At 40.4% G+C, this 19790-nt stretch overlaps 1 protein-coding gene across 20 annotated transcripts in view; it reads left to right on the forward strand.

Moving 5' to 3' along the window:
- The window catches only part of TFDP2 (transcription factor Dp-2), a 191378-nt gene that overhangs the window by 114683 nt on the left and 56905 nt on the right, over positions 1 to 19790 (forward strand). For 16 of the 20 annotated variants that reach the window (XM_073023536.1, XM_073023534.1, XM_073023537.1 and 13 more), the window contains one exon: positions 17114 to 17217. The exons of 1 other annotated variant lie outside the window; for it this stretch is intronic. In XM_073023536.1, the coding sequence (XP_072879637.1) occupies positions 17114 to 17217 (104 nt within the window). Of the gene's footprint in view, positions 1 to 1456; positions 1522 to 17113; positions 17218 to 19790 lie in introns of all 20 variants that reach the window. 3 more of the 20 variants (XM_073023545.1, XM_073023544.1, XM_073023550.1) reach the window with 1 other exon arrangement.

The raw sequence follows: 19790 nt of genomic DNA on the forward strand, positions 1-19790 counted from the left end.
GAGACAGGGTTTCACCATGTTGGCCAGGCTAATCTCAAACTCCTGACCTCATAATCCGCCTGCCTTGGCCTCCCAAAGTGCTGGGATTACAGGTGTGAGCCACCCATGCCTGGCCCAGGAACCCAGCTTTTTAATTAAAAGTCTGTCTGCAGTCATGGTCACTTCTTATAAATATTAGGAAAAGTTCTCACTTAACTGTAAATTTAAAAGGATTTATCTGTTACCCCTGTCTGGCTACCCTCTCAGAGGGACTGTGAGCTTCTTCATGAGAATAATTTCCACTTAAGTACTCTTGGATATTTGAGTACTCATAAATTCTGATCCTTGTAGTTGCACTCAGCTGCCTTGATCAACTCTAGCCATTCAGTGGCTGTTGGCATGAGATAAGATGTGCTGCTTTCTGCGCTTTCTCTTTTACTAGGCCTGTAAACAATGTCTGTGCCATCTGGTGGGTGTATTGGCTGTCGTGATGGCGCTAACAGTAGTGATTGAAAATAGGCTAAACAGTGAAAAAATATAACACTTAAGAACAAGAAACGGAAGAAATAAGGGTCACTCAGACCCCTCTCTTTTTAAAATGAGAATAGAGATAAGTTCAGTGTACTAGAGTCCACTTGCATTTCATTATTTCCTTAATTTGAACAAAGAGTCTTACCAGACCGTAAGAGTCATCTGAGGCACTTGTTAAAAATACAAATTCTCCACCTAGTTTTTGAATCTTTAGGTGTCCCGTGGAGCTCAGGAGTGAATCTTGTGATCACTCATATTTGGGAAGAACTGCTGGGAAGGATTGGGAGGATCAAGTTGTTTGAGGACATACGGTAGACTTCCTCAATTATTAATCAGAAGATACATTTCAAAACTAGGAAATTTTAGTTGAGCAGGTGGAAGAAAAATGAGAAATTGAACAATTGAAAAGTTTCCTTGACTGAAAATGCTAGCAGAAAAAAGATTTCAAAAGTACATGTTTTAATTAAAGATAAAGAAACCAATGAAAAACCAGCAGTATTGGCCGGGCGCGGTGGCTCACGCCTGTAATCCCAGCACTTTGGGAGGCCGAGGCGGGCGGATCACGAGGTCAGGAGATCGAGACCATCCTGACTAACATGGTGAAACCCCATCTCTACTAAAAATGCAAAAAATTAGCCGGGCGAGGTGGCAGGCGCCTGTAGTCCCAGCTACTTGGGAGGCTGAGGCAGGAGAATGGCGTGAACCCGGGAGGAGGAGCTTGCAGTGAGCCGAGATCGCACCACTGCACTCCAGCCTGGGCAACTGAGCAAGACTCTGTCTCAAAAAAAAAAGAAAAACCAGCAGTATCAAACCTATAGATGAGACAAATGTTTTTGGGTAAACACTTAAAAAATTATTGAAGGAGAAGGGCCCTGCAAGTGACCCTAGTGATTTCTAAGATCTTTTAGGTTTGATGAACTAAATGAAACCAATTATAATATTCCAGATACCAGAGCTTGAATTGAGGAGTTTGCTTAAGCAATGAAGAGAGAGTGTTTAAATCTTGACGTGGTAAGATGGAAAAAAAAAATTTTTTTTCTCCTTTTAAATTTAAGAATTTAGGGCATTTATGGTTCTAGATACAAGAAAAGGAAGGAGCTAGCTAATTGTTTTTAAAAGTGCCCCCTAAGTGAAAATGTTCAACAAAGCCAAGAGAACAGGTTTGATCTTCTAGGGAAAGTATGTAGGAAAGACTGATATAAAAGATTTATTGGGGCCGGGTGCAGTGGCTCACGCCTGTAATCCCAGCACTTCGGGAGGCCAAGGCGGGCGGATCACGAGGTCAGGAGATGGAGACCATCCTGGCTAACACAATGAAACCCCCATCTCTACTAAAAATACAAAAAATTGGCGGGGCGTGGTGGCGGGCGCCTGTAGTCCCAGCTACTCAGGGGGCTGAGGCAGTAGAATGGCGTGAACCCGGGAGGCGGAGCTTGCAGTGAGCTAACGCTACAGCACTCCAGCCTGGGTGACAGAGCGAGACTCCGTCTCAAAAAAAAAAAAAATTATTAATTTAGAAATATGACCATAGAGAGCTATAAATACACTTCTTATGATGGTCATTTCAAGGATCCTTTGGAAAGATTCTGGTTAGGTGATCCATTTGGGTGAATCCCGAAAGTTTTCTGTGTTCTGACAGCTGCAGAAACTTTCAGGCTTTTCCTTCCGTGTATGTGATAGGTAGGAATGTGCGTGTCAGATCTTGTGTCCTTATCTTTGCACAATGGGATACCTGATCTCCTTTTAGAACCAAATAGAGAGAGGAAGGTTCCAGAGGACACTTTAACTATTATACTTTGGAGATATTATGAACTTTTTTGTCTTCTCTTTGTCACCCATCCCAATTATAGTCATGTTGAGGTCATTCAGTTAAAAAGTTTTGTAATGGTAATTACCTTTGGATTTAATCTTAGTAACTTTGGCGAACATGGTTCAGTACAAATGCATCAAAATAAAACATAACAGTGGTGTAATATGCATGTGCAGATAGGTAATACAGTTAGTAAATAAAGTGAAAACTCTTTTTTTTTTTTTTTTTTTGAGACAGGGTCTTGCTTTGTCACCTAGATGGGAGTACAGTGGCATGAACATAGCTCACTGCAGCCTTGACTTCCTGGGCTCAGGAGATCCTCTTGCCTCAGCCTCCCATGTAGCTGGGACTATAAGTGTGTGCCACTATACCTGGGTAATTTTATTATTTTTTTTGTAGAGATGAGGGCTTACTATGTTGCCCAGGCTGGTCTTGAATTCCTGGACTCAAGCAATCCTCCTGCCTCAGCCTCCCAAAGTGCTGGGACTATAGGCATGAGCCATCACACCTGGTCTGAAAACTGTTTTTGTTTTTTTTGTTTTTTTTTTTTTAAAGAAAAAGGCATATGAGTATATTTAAACATAAAAATGAAGGAAGTCAGAGTAACTGCAAAGTTTGTCTTTGTTTTTATTTCATTTACATAGATGTTGACCTACAGAGCCTGAGTTATTTTCTTCTTCTTTCTTTCTTCCCCCCCACCCCGCCCCCGCCCCTCCGAGATGGAGTCATGCTCTGTCGCCCAGGCTGGAGTGCAGTGGCACCATCTTGGCTTACCGCAACCTCCCCCTCCCCCTCCCGATTTCAAGCAATTCTCCTACCTCAGCCACCTGAGCAGCTGGGATTACAGGCGCACACCACCACTGCTGGCTAATTTTTTGTATTTTTAGTAGAGACGGGGTTTCACCATGTTGGCCAGGCTGGTCTCGAACTCCTGACCTCGTGATCCGCCCACCTTGGCCTCCCAAAGTGCTGGGATTACAGACATGAGCCACCGTCCCTGGCCCAAGAGTTATTTTTGAAATACAGGTGATAGAGATCCCCTGAGTCATCCATATCCTTTCTCCCTAGTCTACTTTGTTTTCAGTTACATATATTGCTTTCTAGATGGCTGGCTAAAATTAGAAATACAGTCTTAAGGTTGTGAAATCATTTCTCTTTGCAAAACAAATTGCCCATTCTGGAATTGACCTGTGACTTGACCTCTTCAGTACTGTATTTGAAGCTAATTGATAATCTTTTACAGTAGTTATTAACAAATAGTTAAAAGGTAGTACAGAAAGGAAGGGAATGCTCTGACACTACTTTCTTTTTCAAACTCAGCATATTCTTTTGTGAAACTGTTAATCATGAATGAAACAAAACCATGGGGAACTGGCATATGAATAGGCAGATCAGTGGAGCAGAATAGAAAATCAATAAATTGACCCAAATAAGTAATCTTAAGGTTTCATTTCATATCAGCATGGAGGAGAGTGAGTGGATTATTCATTAAAAGTGGCTAACTGGGGTGGGGGGGGACTTTGGATCTGTCACTTCTTACATCATATAAATTCCAGGTGGATCAAGAATTTATAATTTAAAATGAAGGCTTTAAAATTGTATAAGAAAATGGGGGGGAGTGTTTAATATAATCTTAGTATACATTCTTACTGCTGACAATTAATTTGTAAGAACAGCATATCCAACTGGAAATATAAAACTTGTACGATAAGTAAAACACAGCATGTTTAAAGTGCATGTATAAAGTGCACTTCCAGGGAGCAAAGGTAAATTTAGGAAAACTCTGGCAATTAGCCTCACTTCCTTCATTTTTATATTTAAACACACACAGGCCTTTTTAAGTTTGACACAAAAGTCATTTAAAAATTACAAAATTGACTACATTCTTAAAAATGTGCAAAGAATAATATATGAAAGTAAACACTGTTCCATCGGGGGAAATATTTGCAGCAAGTATAATAGAATAAATGTATTCCTTCAATATTTAAGACATTCTACCAAAAAAAGGAACATTTACATAACTTTTAAACAAAAGATGCTCATCTGTACTCATAACAATATATTAAAACCAAAATAAGACCAAAATGAGTTACTATACTTAATTTTAAATGTAAAAGTTGTCAAAGAAAATAAAATTTAAAAACACGTTGCCTGGGCGTGGTGGCTAACACCTATAGTCCCACTTTGGGAGGCTGAGGTTGGAGGATTGCTCAAGCCTAGGAGTTCAAGAATAGCCTGAGCAACATGGTGAGACCCTGTCTCTACAAAAAAGTTTAAAAATTAGCTGGACGTGGTGGCATACTCAGGAGGCTGAGCAGGAAGGATGGCTTGAACCCTGGAGTTTGAGGCTGTAGTGAGCTTTGATTGTTCCACTACACTCTAGTCTGGGTGACAGAAGGAAACCCCATCTCTAAAAAAATAATAAAAAACTAGATTAATGAGGATATATGTAAATGGACACTTCTTGCATTTCTAAAGGGAGAAATATACAGTTGATAAAAGTAATGTGGGTAAAGAAATATGTATAGTCATTGCAGTAGTATATGTAATACTAAAAGCTTTTCCATTACTCAGGAGCTCAATAAATAGACTGCTAGAGCCATAAAAGAGAATACTATGTAGCTAATAAAATAAATATTGAGGCTGGGCGTGGTGGCTTATGCCTGTAATCCTGGCACTTCGGGAGGCCAAGGCGGGCGGATCACCTGACGTCATGAGTTCGAGACCAGCCTGGCCAGCATGGTGAGACCCCCTGTCTCTACTAAAAGTACAAAAATTAGCCAAGCGTGGTGATGGGTGCCTGTAATCCCAGCTCTTCAGGAGGCTGAGGCAGGAGAATCACTTGAACCCAGGAGGTGGAGGTTGCAGTGAGCCAAGATCGCGCCACTGCACTCCAGCCTGGACGGCAAGAGCGGGACTCCATCTCATAAATAAATAAATAAATAAATAAATAATAAATATTGAGGCAGCACTACATCTACAGATATGGAAAAACATCTGAAATGGATATAAAAGCAACACTCAGACTGATAGAAAAAAAGGATATTTTTTTGGCTGGGCGCAGTGACTTTTTTGGGAGGCCAAAGCGGGTGGATCACGAGGTCAGGAGTTCAAAACCAGCCTGACCAACATGGTGAAACCCCGTCTCTACTAAAAATACAAAAATTAGCCAGGCATGGTGGCATGTGCCTGTGATCCCAGCTACTCAGGAGGCTGAGTTGAGACAGGAGAATCGCTTGAACCCGGCAGGCAGAGGTTGCAGTGAGCCAAGATCATGCCATTGCACTCTAGCCTAGGTGACAGAGCGAGACTCCATCTAAAAAAAAAAAAAAAAGGATATTTTTGCATATGTGTTTGTATATGCGTAGGATATTTTTGGAAGCTTATCTACAAACTGGCACCACAGCTGTCACTAAGGAAGGGAATATTTTGGTGGTGATTCGGGATGGCAGGAGACTCAGTTTTCACTGTATACTGTAGTTTTATGAATTTGTATATATGCTTGCATATAGACATTCATGTACTTATCAATTTATTCATCCAACAAATATTTATCAAGCTCTGCTTATGCTAGGTGCTGGAGACACCTAGCTGGAGCAACGAATGAGATGGCAAAGCCCCTATTGTTGTAGAACTTAACATTCTGAGAGTGACAAGACAGAGAGTAATTACATAAGTAAATGTAAATATGTAATGTGTCATATAGAGGTAAGTACTATGGTGGAAAAATAAAGTATAGTAAATTAGGAAGTGCTGATACAGGGTGGTAGATATCTCTGCCGCTGTGTCGACTGAGCAGACTTGAAGGAAACGAGAATAAGACACGTAGGATATCTGGGGGAGGATTCCAGGCAGAGGAAACTTGAAGGACAAAGGCCATGAAGTAGAAATTTGGTTGGCATGGATTGAAGAACAGCAAAGAGATCAGTGTGAATGTAGAGAAATGAAGTAGGGAGAGACTGACAGGTGACAAGGTCAGAAAGAGGACGGCAGATGATACAGGGCTTTATAAACCCTCATTAAGGACTCAAGCTAACTGAGATGTGATGCCAGTTGGAGAGTTTTGAAGAGGACTCCTCCATGTAGTGGGATCACTCTGAGTGCTGTGTGAAGGATAAACCAGTTGGGTTTCCTAGTATAATGTAATTCACTTATGTAATTGCAAATTTTCTAGTAGCAACATTTTAATAGTATGAAGAGACAGGTGAAATGCATTTTAATGATGGATTTTATTGAACCCAAACATTATTAAAACATTATACAAACATTTACTAAAACTTTCCAGCCAGATGTGGTGGCTCATGCCTGTAATCCCAGCACTTAGGGACGCCAAGGCAGGTGGATCACTTGAGGTCAGGAGTTCGAGACCAGCCTGGCCAACATTGCAAAACCCCATCTCTACTAAAAATACAAAAAAATGCCGGGTGCGGTGGCTCATGCCTGTAATCCCAGCACTTTGGGAGACTGAGGCGGGCGGATCAGGAGGTCAGGAGATTGAGATCATCCTGGCTAACACGGTGAAACCCCGTCTCTACTAAAAAAAAAATACAAAAACTAGCCCGGCAAGGTGGTGGGCGCCTGTAGTCGCAGCTACTCAGGAGGCTGAGGCAGGAGAATGGCGTGAACCCGGGAGGCGGAGCTTGCAGCGAGCCCAGATCGAGCCACTGCCCTCCAGCCTGGGCGACAGAGTGAGACTCTGTCTCAAAAAAAAAAAACAAAAACAAAAAATTAGCCGGGCATGGTGGCGGGCGCCTGTAGTCCCAGCTACTCGGGAGGCTGAGACAGGAGAATGGCGTGAACCCGGGAGGCGGAGCTTGCAGTGAGCCCAGATCGCGCCACTGCCCTCCAGCGTGGGTGACAGGGCAAGACTCCGTCTCAAGAAAAAAAAAAAAAAAAAAAAAAAAAAATTAGCCAGGCGTGATGGTGGGCACCTGTAGTCCCAGCTACTCAGGAGGCTGAGGCAGGAGAATTGCTTGAACCCAGGAGGTGGAAGTTGTAGTGAGCTGAGATCACACCACTGCACTTTAGCTTGGGTGACAGAGTGAGACTGTCTTTAAAAAAAAAATGTTGCCGGGCTTGGTGGCTCACGCCTGTAATCCCAGCACTTTAGGAGGCCAAGGTGGATGGATCACGAGGTCAGGAGTTCGAGACCAGCCTGGCCAACATAGCAAAACCCCGTCTCTATAAAAATTAGCTGGGTATGGTGGTGGGCCCCTGTAATCCCAGCTACTCAGGAGACTGAGGCAGGGGAATTGCTCAAACCCAGGAGACGGAGGTTGCAATGAGCTGAGATCGCACCACTACATTCCAGCCTGGGTGACAGAGCAAGACTCCATCTCTCCTTAGAGAGAAAATAAAATTAAAATGTTAAAAACATTATCATCCAACATATAATCAATATAAGCATTAGTCAGATGTGTTATAGTTTTTCGTGCTAAGTCTTCAAAATCTGATGTGTATTTTATAACTAGACCACATCTCAGTTTAGATGCTAAATTTTCAACAATTGAAGTGAAACATAGCCCTATCAAAATGATAAAGCTGTGTTTAATGGGAAAATACTTCATTTGCTTTAGTTTTTAAGTATGTTAATTAAAATTAAATAAACTTAAAATCCAGGTCTGACCACATTTCAAGTGCTCAGTAGCCACCTGTGTCTAGTGACTACTGTATTAGAGAGCATGGAAGTAGAGTCATGGGGTAGGGTGGGCAGCAGCATGGAGCTGCATCTGGAAGCTATTGCAGTAATTCAAGCCAAGATGTTGTCCTGGACCAGAGTGATAGTAGAGGAGTAGGTGAGAAGTGCTTGTATTCAAGCTATATTTTAAAGATCCAGCTTGCAGGATTTATGAATGAATTGAGCGTGGGATATCAGGGAAATCAAGGTCTCAACGGTAATCTTTTCAGTCTGAGCAGTTGAAGAGTTTTCATTTACTGAGATGAAGAAGGAGGTTTCTGGGTGGGGTGGGGGCAGTCCAGAGTTAGATTTTGGATATGTTAAGTTTGGATATGATGTGTCATATGAGATACATATGACACATCAAATGGAGATAATGAGAAGATAGTGGATATGTGAATCCAAAGTTGGAGGGATAAATTTAATCCCAAGAAAAATACACCAGAGTCATCAGCATATTTAAAGCCAGGAGACTTAGATGGAATCATCTCATGAGGAAGGGCTCACAGCCAAGAGGTTGGAGGACCGAGCTAAGGGGCTCCCAAATGTTTAGAGAGAAAGGAGCCAGCAACTAAGGCTGAGAAGGAGCGGCCAGTAGATTGGGAGGAGAACCAGGAGAAAATGGTGGCTTGGATGTCAAGTGGAGAAAGTGTTTCTAAAGAAAGTGTTTCTAAAGTGTGATTTTAAAAAGTGTCAGAGTAGATGGAAGGTTAAAGTAAATTGAAGGCCAAGAATTTCAGTGGAATTGTGGGGGAAAATTGGGAAGAGAGGGTTCAAAAGAAACAGATATGGAAGAAGTGGAAACAGCAAATGCTGGCAGATTTTGTGAGTAGTTTTGCTGTAGAGGGCAACAAATTAGTTGGTAATTGGAGGACTGGATGGTCAAGAAAAGTTGGTTTGTTTTTTGTTTTTGAGATGGAAGAAATTACGCATGTTTATGTACTGATGTGAATGATCTGGCAGAGAGGGAAAGATTGTGATGATGCGAGAGACTGACTTAAAAGGGACAGTAGCTGAATGGATGTTTTTTAGACAAGAAGATGAACTACCTGTATTTTTTTTTTAAGGGCCAGTTGAGGTGACAGAAGAGGAAAAGCAGAGGATGGTATAATCTATAATTAGCATCTTACTAATTAATATGAACTTGCCCACGTTACATTTTTCCATCATTTTATTAAGGTATAATTGGGACTTCAGCAAACACATACACCACTACAATCTAGGTCATTTTAACTTACTTTTGCTGGGTGTGGTGGCTCATGCCTGTAATCCCAGTGCTTTGGCAAGGTGGAAGGATGGCTTCAGCTCAAGAGTTTGAGACCAGCCCGGGCAATAAAGTGAGACCCCTTCCCTACAAAAAAATAAAAATAAAAAAAATAGCTGGGCATGGCGGTGCACACCAGTTGTTCCAGCTTATTGGAAAGCTGAGGCAGGAGGATAACTTGAGCCAGGAGTTTGAGGCCGCAGTGAACTCTGATAGTGCCACTGCTCTCCAGGCTAAATGATAGAGCAAGAATCCTGTCTCAAAACAAACCAAAAACTTTTATTTTAGGTTATAGGTTAGCTTGTCCTGTGAAGTTGGACCCTGTATATATATGGTCTATACCATTGCTTCTAATTTAAGACATTTATAAATCCACAAAAAAGATGTATTCTTTCCTATAGTAAGTTACCAATTTGGTTCTTGTAGGAGGATGTGATGTAGGCTTAGGTGAAGACGGTTTTTCCTAAAGCTAATTCAAGCAAAAACTTTTTTTTTTAAGAAAGTCTATGCCATGGAAAAAAATGTATATAACCATCATAAAGACTAACCACAATTATGTAACTGGATTTTTTTTTCATTTTAATTGGATATATTGAAGGTGATTAATTGTAACTGGAACCCCCTAAAGAATTATGAGTGGAAAAAAAATCTGTGGTGTCTAGACAATTCTAGTGGAAAACAGAAATATTACTCAATAAATTGAAATAATATTTGAGCCAAAATCTTGTGCCTGAGCCAACATCTGGCATAAGTTTTTAGTTCTGTTTCTTAGCCACTTCCCTAGGTGATTGATCTCATTTAGTTAATTGAGGGAATTGCCAGAACCAAAATCCAGGCAACTTTAAAAATTGTTGTTTTTAATACACTGAGTCCCAGGAATCAGCTTCTGGACAGTGTCAAGCTCCTGTTGCCAAGGAGCTATGAATTTAGGCCACGCACTTAGGAAAAACTGTTTAGACTTTATTTACTTCTCTCAGCCTGGCTAAAATTTTGGTTGACTGAATCTTTATAATCTATTTAAAGGTGTCCTTTTGAGTGAAAAAATATATATATATTTCTGCTGCTGAACTTAGCTGATTTGATGAAAGTAAGTTTTGTCTAAACATGTGGCTTTTATTTCTGGGTATTACAGCTATTAGAATTCTAGTGGAGTCCTTTTAACTACTTTTAAAGCAAATTTCATTTTTACTACTTATGAGACAATCATTTCTAGATCTTCAACTTGTTTTAGTAGCTATGGCTGATTCATTCTCTCTTTCAGAATGACAGTAACTTTTTTATTTATTTATTTATTTATTTATTTATTTATTTATTTATAAGACGGAGTCTCGCTTTGTCACCCAGTCTGGAGTGCGGTGGTGCGTTCTTGGTTCACTGCAACCTCCACCTCCCGGGTTCAAGCGATTCTCCTGCCTCAGCCTCCTAAGTAGTTGGGATTATAGACACGCGCCACCACACCTGGCTAATTTTTGTATTTTTACTAGAGACAGGGTTTCACCATGTTGATCAGGCTGGTCTCAAACTCCTGGCCTCATGATCCTCCTGCCTTGGCCTCCCAAAGATCTGGGATTACAAGCGTGAGCCACCACACCTGGCGACAGTAGCTTTTAAAATTATAAAACACGTGCATGCATGTTCATAAAATGTTTTTTTCAAATAATAAAAAGTGTAAAACAATGCTTCCTCCGTGCTACTCATCAGAGCTAACCACTATTAAATTTGTGGTTTCTCTTGGCAGACTTTTTATGAATATATAAAAATATATGAAAAATAGATGTATATGTAGTTTTTCAGGTAAATGTAATCGTGTTCTTTTATAATAGGACATTTTTCCATGGCAATACATGCTTGTGTTTTTAGGGACTATATAATATTCCATCATGCATATGTACCAGAAGATGTTTAAACACTTAAATTGTTTGTAGGTCTTTGCTTTTCTCCACCGTGCTCCAATCCCAGGACACGTACAATTGTTCTTACCTGCCTAGTTTATTATATTTCCACCAGAGGAATTGCTAGTCAGAGGGTATGCCCATTGTCAGTCATGATATCACAGAAGCCAGACATTAGCTTACCACTTAGGCAACAGAGGGTATTTGTTAAGATGGAAAAAAGCTTTACAATGTGTAGAATTATAGGCCGGGCATGGTGGCTTATGCCTGAAATCCAGCACTTTGGGAGGCCGAGGCAGGCGGATCACGAGGTTAGGAGATCGAGACCATCCTGGCTAACACAGTGAAACCCCATCTCTACTAAAAATCCAAAACAATAGCTGGGCGTGGTGGTGGGTGCCTGTAGTCCCAGCTGCTCGGGAGGCTGAGGAAGGAGAATGATGTGAACCTGGGAGGCAGAGCTTGCAGTGAGCCGAGGTCACGCCACTGCACTCCAGCCTGAGGGACAGAGTGAGACTCCATCTCAAAAAAAAAGAAAGTGTAGAATTCTTTTTAAAGTATTTATGTAGAATTTTGTATTCTAACACACGGTCAGTTTATTCCTTTCTAATTAAAATCAACACATCAACACATCGTCAGAATCTCCAGAAAGGCTCTACAGTATTCCCTTCACTAACAGAGTATGTTAGTCCCTTGAGTGCAGGGAACTATGTTGCTTGTTCACTGAATATCCTAATGCTTAGCCTTAGTTCTTGCAATAGAGTAGTAGGTGCCAAGTCAGTATTTTTAAAATGTGCCTGTTTTGCCACATCCTTACCAACTCAGTGCATTATCAGACTTGTTAATTTTTTATCAGTCTAGTATGCAAAAAGGTTTCCTTTTTTAAAAAAGTTAATTGTTTTTTGGTTTTTGTTCTTGTTTTTGTTTTTTTTTGAGACAGAGCCTTGCTCTGTCACCCAGGCTGGAGTGCAATGGCATGATTTTGGCTTACTGCAACCTCCGCCTCCCGGGTTCAAGCGATTCTCTTGCCTCAGCCCCCCAAGTAGCTGGGATTACAGGCACACGCCACCATGCCCATCTAATTTTTGTATTTTTAGTAGAGATGGGGTTTCACCATGTTGGCCAGGCTGGTCTTGAACTCTTGACTTTGTGATCCGCCCACCTTGGCCTCCCAGAGTGCTGGGATTACAGGTGTGAGCCACCACGCCTGGCCCAGAAGTTAGTTTTTTAATTATTAAAATCAAGCATCTTTTCATGTGATCAATGGCATCTGTACTTCTTCATATACCAGATTTATTTTTATATTGGGATATTGCCTTTTTCTTATTAATTCGTAACAGTAGGTTAAATAAACAAAATTTTTTAAAGAATGGTAATCAAATGACCTGTGCATTGCACATTTGTTTACCAGCCTGACATTTGTCTTCTAAGTATATTAAGTCTTGCTATAAAGTTTTGATTTTTAAGTAGTCAGATCCATCAGTCTTTTCACTTAAGATATCTGAATTCTGTAACACGGTGAGGAGGGCCTTCCTCATTCCAGGATTATAAAAATATTATTGTATTTTTTCTTAAGTTTTAATTTTTATGTTTAAATATTTGATTTTTCTGAAATTTGTTTTTGTTCAATGTGATAAACTGAAATCTAAAATTTCTTTTATCCAAATGGATAGTCTCTTGTCTCAACATCATTGGTTTGAAATACTACCTTTATCATATACAAAATCTTCATATATAGGTGAAATTATTTCTGGACTATAATTTTTGTTTTGTCAATTTATTGTTCTTTTTTCTTTTTTTGAGACAGTCTTGCTCTATTGCCCAGGCTGGAGTGCAGTGGCGCTATCTCGGCTCTCTGCAACCTCCACCTCCTCGGTTCAAGTGATTTTCATGCCTCAGCCTCCCAAGTAGCTGGGATTACAGGTGTGCACCATCACGCCTGGCTAATTTTTGTGTTTTTAGTAGACGGGGTTTCGCCATGTTGGCCAGGCTGGTTTTGAACTCCTGACCTCAGGTGATCTGCCCTGCTTGGCTTCCTAAAGTGCTGGGATTACAGGTGTGAGCCACTGCCTGGCCACATTTTGTTTTAAGAAAATCAGTTGCACAATTGCAAGGTAGGGAAACTTTATTTGATAATACCAGTTCGGTCATGTTAAAAGCGAAATAAACAAAGGACCTGCTGTTTAAATTGATTTCAAACTCAGTATGAGTTATGATCTTGGTTGGAAAAATAACAAGGGTTGTAAATTAAGCTGTATTGCAGGAAGTTTGGCATCCAGATTAGGAAAGGTAATACTTTCAATCTTGGCTGATCAAACACTTTTTATCATTTGTGCACCTGTTTTGTTCCAAGGACTAAACTAGGTGCTAGGATACAAAGCTGAGAGACGTAGCCCATTTATAATAGAATTACAAGTAAGTGATAACAGGTTTTATGAGAAGCCAGAAGAGGAATATCCAGAATTTAGACCACAGGGGATGGGACAGCTTTTAAGAAGGAGGAGATGCATAGAGCAGAGGCTTTGGAGGTGGAGCTATCGGCTTCACTACCATGGGACCTTGTATTTAATTTCAATCTCAATTTCTTAATATATAAAATAGGGTCACTAATAATCTATTTCACACTGTTGTCCTAAGCATCGATGAGGAAAAAAGTATACACACATACATACATGCACATAAAATGTGTGTGTGTGTGTATATACATATATACACTTTTTTCCTCATCGATGCTTAGGACAAGAGAGTGTGTGTGTGTGTGTGTGTGCGCGCGCGCATATATGTGTACATGTACACTTTATGTGTGTGTATATTTATATGTACATACATATATGTGTGTATATATATGAAACCTCTGGAACAGACTCTGGGGACATAATAATTGCTCAGAAAATGGTGTGGAAGCCATCCATTTTGAAGTGCTAGTAGGTAGGAGTTGGCTCAGTAGAGAAGGGCCTTCTCAGCAGATGGAAAGGTGTATGCCAAAGCTAGTTGGTTGAATTGGGGCCTCTCTAGAAATGTAAAGTATTTAATCTGTTTGGATTGCGGGGTACATGTGGAGGGAGCAACTGAAGATGAAGCTGTGAAAGGAGGCAGGGGTGAGATCTCCACTGCGAGCTTTTGTGCCATGTTGAGGAGTCTGAGAGGCTTTTAGGAAGTGTTGTGGAGTCCTTAAAAACCATAATTAGGGGAGTGTTCAGAACAGTTTTGCCATTTGAAAGAATGGTTTGTTATAGATGCATGGAGTGGCTAGGAAAGCTGTTAGAAGTAGGATATCTAGTAAGAGCGATGGTGCTCAGCCCTGGCCACACATTGGAACTGTCTGGAGAATGTTTAATGGCCTGATGCCCAGGTTCACCCCAGATCAATTATATCGGCAGCTCTAGGATCCAAGGCATTGGTATTGTTCATTGTTCCCCAGGCGATTCCATTGGACAGCCAGTATTGTCAATCAACTGAGTTAGATGGTAACTGTATTCAAACCAGATATGAAGTTGCAAATTAATGAGTGCCAGCAGCATAGTGCAGGGATCCCCAACCGGCCACCAGGTACCAGTCCATGGCCTGTTAGGAACTGGGCCACACAGCAGGAAGTGAGTGGCAGGCAGGCAAGCCAGTGAGTGAGCAAAGCTTCATCTGTATTTACAACCACTCCCCATCGCTCACATCACCGCCTGAGCTCCGCCTCCTGTCAGATCAGCAGCGGCATTAAATTATCATAGGAGCACAAACCCTGTTGTGAACTGTGGATGTGAGGGATCTAGATTGCACACTTCTTATGAGAATCTAATGCCTGATGATCTGTCACTGTCTCCATCACTCCCAGATGGGACTCTCTAGTAGCAGGAAAACAAGCCCAAGGCTCCCACTGATTCCTCATTGTGATGATTTGTATGACTAATTCATTATATACTACAATGTAATAATAATAGAAATAAAGTGCACGATAAATGTAATGTTCTTGAATCATTGCAAAACCATACCTGCCTTCACCCCCGTCTGTGGAGAAACTGTCTTCCACGAAACCAGTCCCTGGTGCTAAAAAGGTTGGGGACCGCTGGCATAAAGGAACTAGAATAAGGAAATAACAAATACGGTGGTCAGTTGAATGAGGAGGAGATGGAGTGAAGATCTGAAGATCATTTCTAGATTGGATCATTGGGTGGATTCAGTGATGATATACGAGGGCTCAGTCATATATCAAGAGTGAGAACAGGAAGTAGAAGCAGATTTGGGTACTTGGACTTGCTGAGTGGGTACAATAAATATAATTTGATTTTATTTGTGGAATTAGGGGGAAAATGAACTCTACAAAAACTGAAGGGAAAGGGCCAATGGAATAGTTGAAAGTTCAGGAGACAGGGTAGATAATTGATGGGTGAGATCCCTGAAGAGGCAGAAAGTACAGAGCGGAGATGAAAGAAGCCATTTTGGGCCAGGCACGGTGGATCATGCCTGTAATCCCAGAACATTGAGAGGCTGAGGCAGGCAAATTACCCAAGGTCAGGAGTTCGAGACCAGCCTGGCCAACATGGTGAAACCCCGTCTTTAGTAAAACTCAAAAATTAGCCGGGCATGATGGTGAGTGCCTGGAATCCCAGCTACCCAGGAGGCTGAGATAGGAGAACCACTTGAACCTGGGAGGCGGAGGTTGCAGTGAGCCAAGATCGTGCCACTAAACTCCAGCCTGAGCGACAGAGCGAGACTCTCAAAAAAAGAAAAAGAAAAAAGAAGTCATTTAGGCTGGGTGCCATGGCTCAAGCCTTTAATCCCAGCACTTTGGGAGGCTAAGGGGGAGAACTGCTTGAAGCACAGGAGTTTGAGACCAGGCTGGGCAACATGGCAAGACCCCATCTCTACAAAATAAAAAAAATTAGCCAGGTGTGGTGATGCATTCCTGTGGTGTCAGCCACTTTGGAGGCTGAGGTGGGAGGATCACTTGAGCCCTGGAGTTTGAGGCTATAGTGAGTTGTCATTGCATCACTGCCCTCTAGCCTGGGTGTCAGAGAGAGACCCCCATCTCAAAAAAAAAAAAAAAATAGTAAGGGGATTAAAGAGTGTGGTCAAGTTTTGGAAGATGGGGGTCATCTGAGGAAGGCAACTAAGAAGGAAATGTCTTTGTTGTCGTACCCTTAAATGTTGTTTGTCCCCGGGTTTTAGTGTTGGCCTTTCACATACTTCCTGGATGATCTCCTTTGATATATTTTGTTACACTGTTATCTTCTAAGAGAAACACTGATAAGCTGAAGTTTGTCGGGGTAATTAAGTAGGTGATGTTATAGTTCAGAAAATAATAAGTTGGCTTTTTCTTTAGAGGGGAATTTTCTTGGTAGCAGTTTGCTATGGTAATTTGAAATTTAAAGTACTGAGATCACTTGAAAACACGGTACAGATCCCACTGTTTCTAGTATTAATAACTAGTTAGCACATGTTTTTTCTCTAGTATTATAAAACCCTAAAGCATTATCAATTTGACAGTTTGAAAATATGTTAGCTTTTAGTCTTGATGTTTTGTACTACAAAGAAATTTAAATAGTTATTTTACTTTTCATGTTATGTTTCATCATCAAATATATTATTTGTTCCTTCATGTCTATTAAAGATCTCTTTCTCAATTCTGATATAAACTGTGATTTGCATTATATATTCTCTAAATATTTTTTCCTCTAAAAGACCAACTGAAAGTTTCATAGTTAATTGTCAAATAATTGGAACTATTTATTTTATAGACTTTCAGTAAAATATAAATAAAGATTATTTATGCAGCAAAGTTAATTGTATTCCTTACAACAAAGCAATCATTAGTATGGCTTTTCAGTAAGGTGTATTTTGTTCATAATGTGCTTCCGAAGATATTTATAAATTACCTCAACAAAATGAATTAGGACCATGGGTGTATATAGCTAGAAAATGGCCTTGGTATTGCAGAATACTAACTTAATGTTTTGGTATCATTTCAGGCAACATTTCATTTGTTGCATTTCCAGTTTCCAATACCAACTCACCTACAAAGATTTTACCAAAAACCTTAGGACCAATAAATGTGAATGTTGGACCCCAAATGGTAAGAAAATTATCAAATCTTAGAATTGAAACTTTGTTTAGCCAAGACTAATTTAAAGGATAATTGCATTAAATATGTTTGATCAGATATTCCAGTTAAACCAGGTGTGGTAGGTGTCTCACGCCTGTAATCCCAACACTTTGGGAAGCCGAGACAGGTGGGTCACTTGAGCTCAGGAGTTCAAGACCAGCCTGGGCAACATGGTGAAACCCTGTCTCAACAAAAAACAGCTGGGCACTGTGGCACATGCCTGAAGTCCCAGCTACTTGGAGGACTGAGGCGGGAGGATTGCTTGAGCCCAAGAGGTCAAGGTCACAGTGAACCGTGTTTGCACCACTGCACTCCAACCTGGGTGATAAAGCAAGACCCTGTCTCAAAAAGAAAAACTTATAATTAATTTCAGTTATCTGAGTCACTTTTAAAAAACACTCTGTTTTTATCTGAGTGTATCTGGTCAAGTCTTGAGCTTGAGAAAAAGAAAGTCATTGTGCTCTTTAATATTTAATTTTCACATATTTGAATCTGTGGATTCTGGATGTGTAGTTTTAATTTTTTTTGCTCTCTGCGTGAGGTTTCTCTTGTATTTAGTTGTTTAAATTGATTTGAAATGTATTATGCTTTATATCCTCCTCCTCTTTTCTTTTTCTTATAAAATAACCTTTACTGCTCTAAACTATGTATTCTCACATAAATGGAATCTGAGACCCAACAGTTAATTTACATCTGGAGCTATTAATTTAAAATTCCTTTCATTAAAGAATTCTGGGGAAAAAACAATATACCAATTTATTTTAATCTTTAGTGGTAGAAATAATGAATGAAAAATGGAAAACAACTGTTTCTCTAAAGTCATTCATTAATTATGCTAGAGCGTGAAGTGTGTAGCACTTTCAGCAGACTTATTTATAAACAAGGTTGCATTCCACTACTCTGAAACTAAGTCTAATTTAAATGGCCTTACCCACCATTAGTAAAAGTACTCAAACATTTAAGCAGTAACTCTTTGTTGCCAGTGTTTTCATCTTTTCATCTGTAGAGCAATAAGAATAAATTTTGCCCACAATGTACAACAGCACTGTGGACTATGTTAAATGCAAAGTTATTTAGATAAAAATATCTTTTAACATACCTAATGGTTTCAGAAAGTCTCTAAGATTTTAGGACACATTCTTGACGTGACATTTTCCTTGGTTAGTTGAGGACTGTTTATCATCTGCAGAAATCAAGCTAAAGATCCAACACAATTTAATAAGTATGTGAAGAATGTAGTCTAGCTCCAAACCTCATGGAGATTTAAGCTCAAATAAGAGCCCTCATTTCAAGGTAGCTCAGGTTATATTTTCAAACATTGCTAAGTATTTTCCCCTCCTCAACCACTACTATAGGTGCAAATGAGATAAAACACTCAACTTTAAAATCTGCATTTTGAAATGTGATTATATAAGTACCAAAATTAAACATACTCAAATTTTTATGAGTCTTGCCCTTACAGTACTCTTCTGTTTTGAGAGATTATTTTCTATTATTTTTTGTTTGTTTAATGCTGCTATACCCCAAGGTGAATTTATCCTTTGGAAGCATATATAATTTTTCTCCCATTGTCAGTTTGAACTAACATGCATGTTAGCCCTTACGTGGTCCAGTTCTGTTAATAATAAGTAGTGATGTGTGGTACTAACTCAGTTACTGTAAATCTCAGGATCAGCAGAACAAAGGTCGCAAGAAGGAGAGGAGATTTGGAACTCTACCTTCAACTGGGCCATCCCAAGTACTTAATTTGTCTGCCTACTTCTGAGGTCCTTTTTTCAGTTCTGAGTTCTTAGGCAGGAATCAGAATTTCGTTTTTGGTTTCCTAATGGTTTTAAGACCCCATTGCTATCTCTTGAATGTGTCCCTCCAAAATTCATGTTGAAGCTTAATCCCTATTGTCATGGTATTAAGGGGTGGGACCTTTGGGGAAGTAATTAAACTATGAGGGCTTCATTCTCATGGAGGGGATCAGTGACTTTATAAAAGAAGTTGAGGCTGGGTGCGGCGGCTCAGGCCAGTAATCCCAGCACTTTGGGAGGCCGAGGTGGGCAGGTCATGAGATCAAGAGACTGAGACCATCCTGGTCAACATGGTGAAACCCATCTCTACTAAAAATACAAAAATTGCTGAGTGTGGTGTCTCACGCCTGTAATCCCAGCACTTTGGGAGGCCGAGGCAGGTGGATCACGAGGTCAGGAGATCAAGACCATCCTGGCTAAAACAGTGAAACCCCATCTCTACTAAAATACAAAAAATTAGCTGAGCATGGTGACACACATGTAGTCCTAGCTACTCGGGAGGCTAAGGCAGGAGAATCACTTGAACCCAGGAGGCAGAGGTTGCAGTGAGCAGAGATCGTGCCACTGTACTCCAGTCTGGGCAATAGAGCAAGACTCCGTCTAAAAAAAAAAAAAAAAAACAGTTGAAGGGAGCTCTTTGCCCCACTTCCTGTAGTGAAGACACTACAAGAAGGTACCATCTATGAAGCAGAGAGTGAGCCTTCACTAGACACTGAATTTGCTGGCTTGATCCTGGACTTCCCA

This window comes from Chlorocebus sabaeus, chromosome 15, assembly GCF_047675955.1.
Source record: "Chlorocebus sabaeus isolate Y175 chromosome 15, mChlSab1.0.hap1, whole genome shotgun sequence".
NCBI lineage: Eukaryota > Metazoa > Chordata > Mammalia > Primates > Cercopithecidae > Chlorocebus > Chlorocebus sabaeus.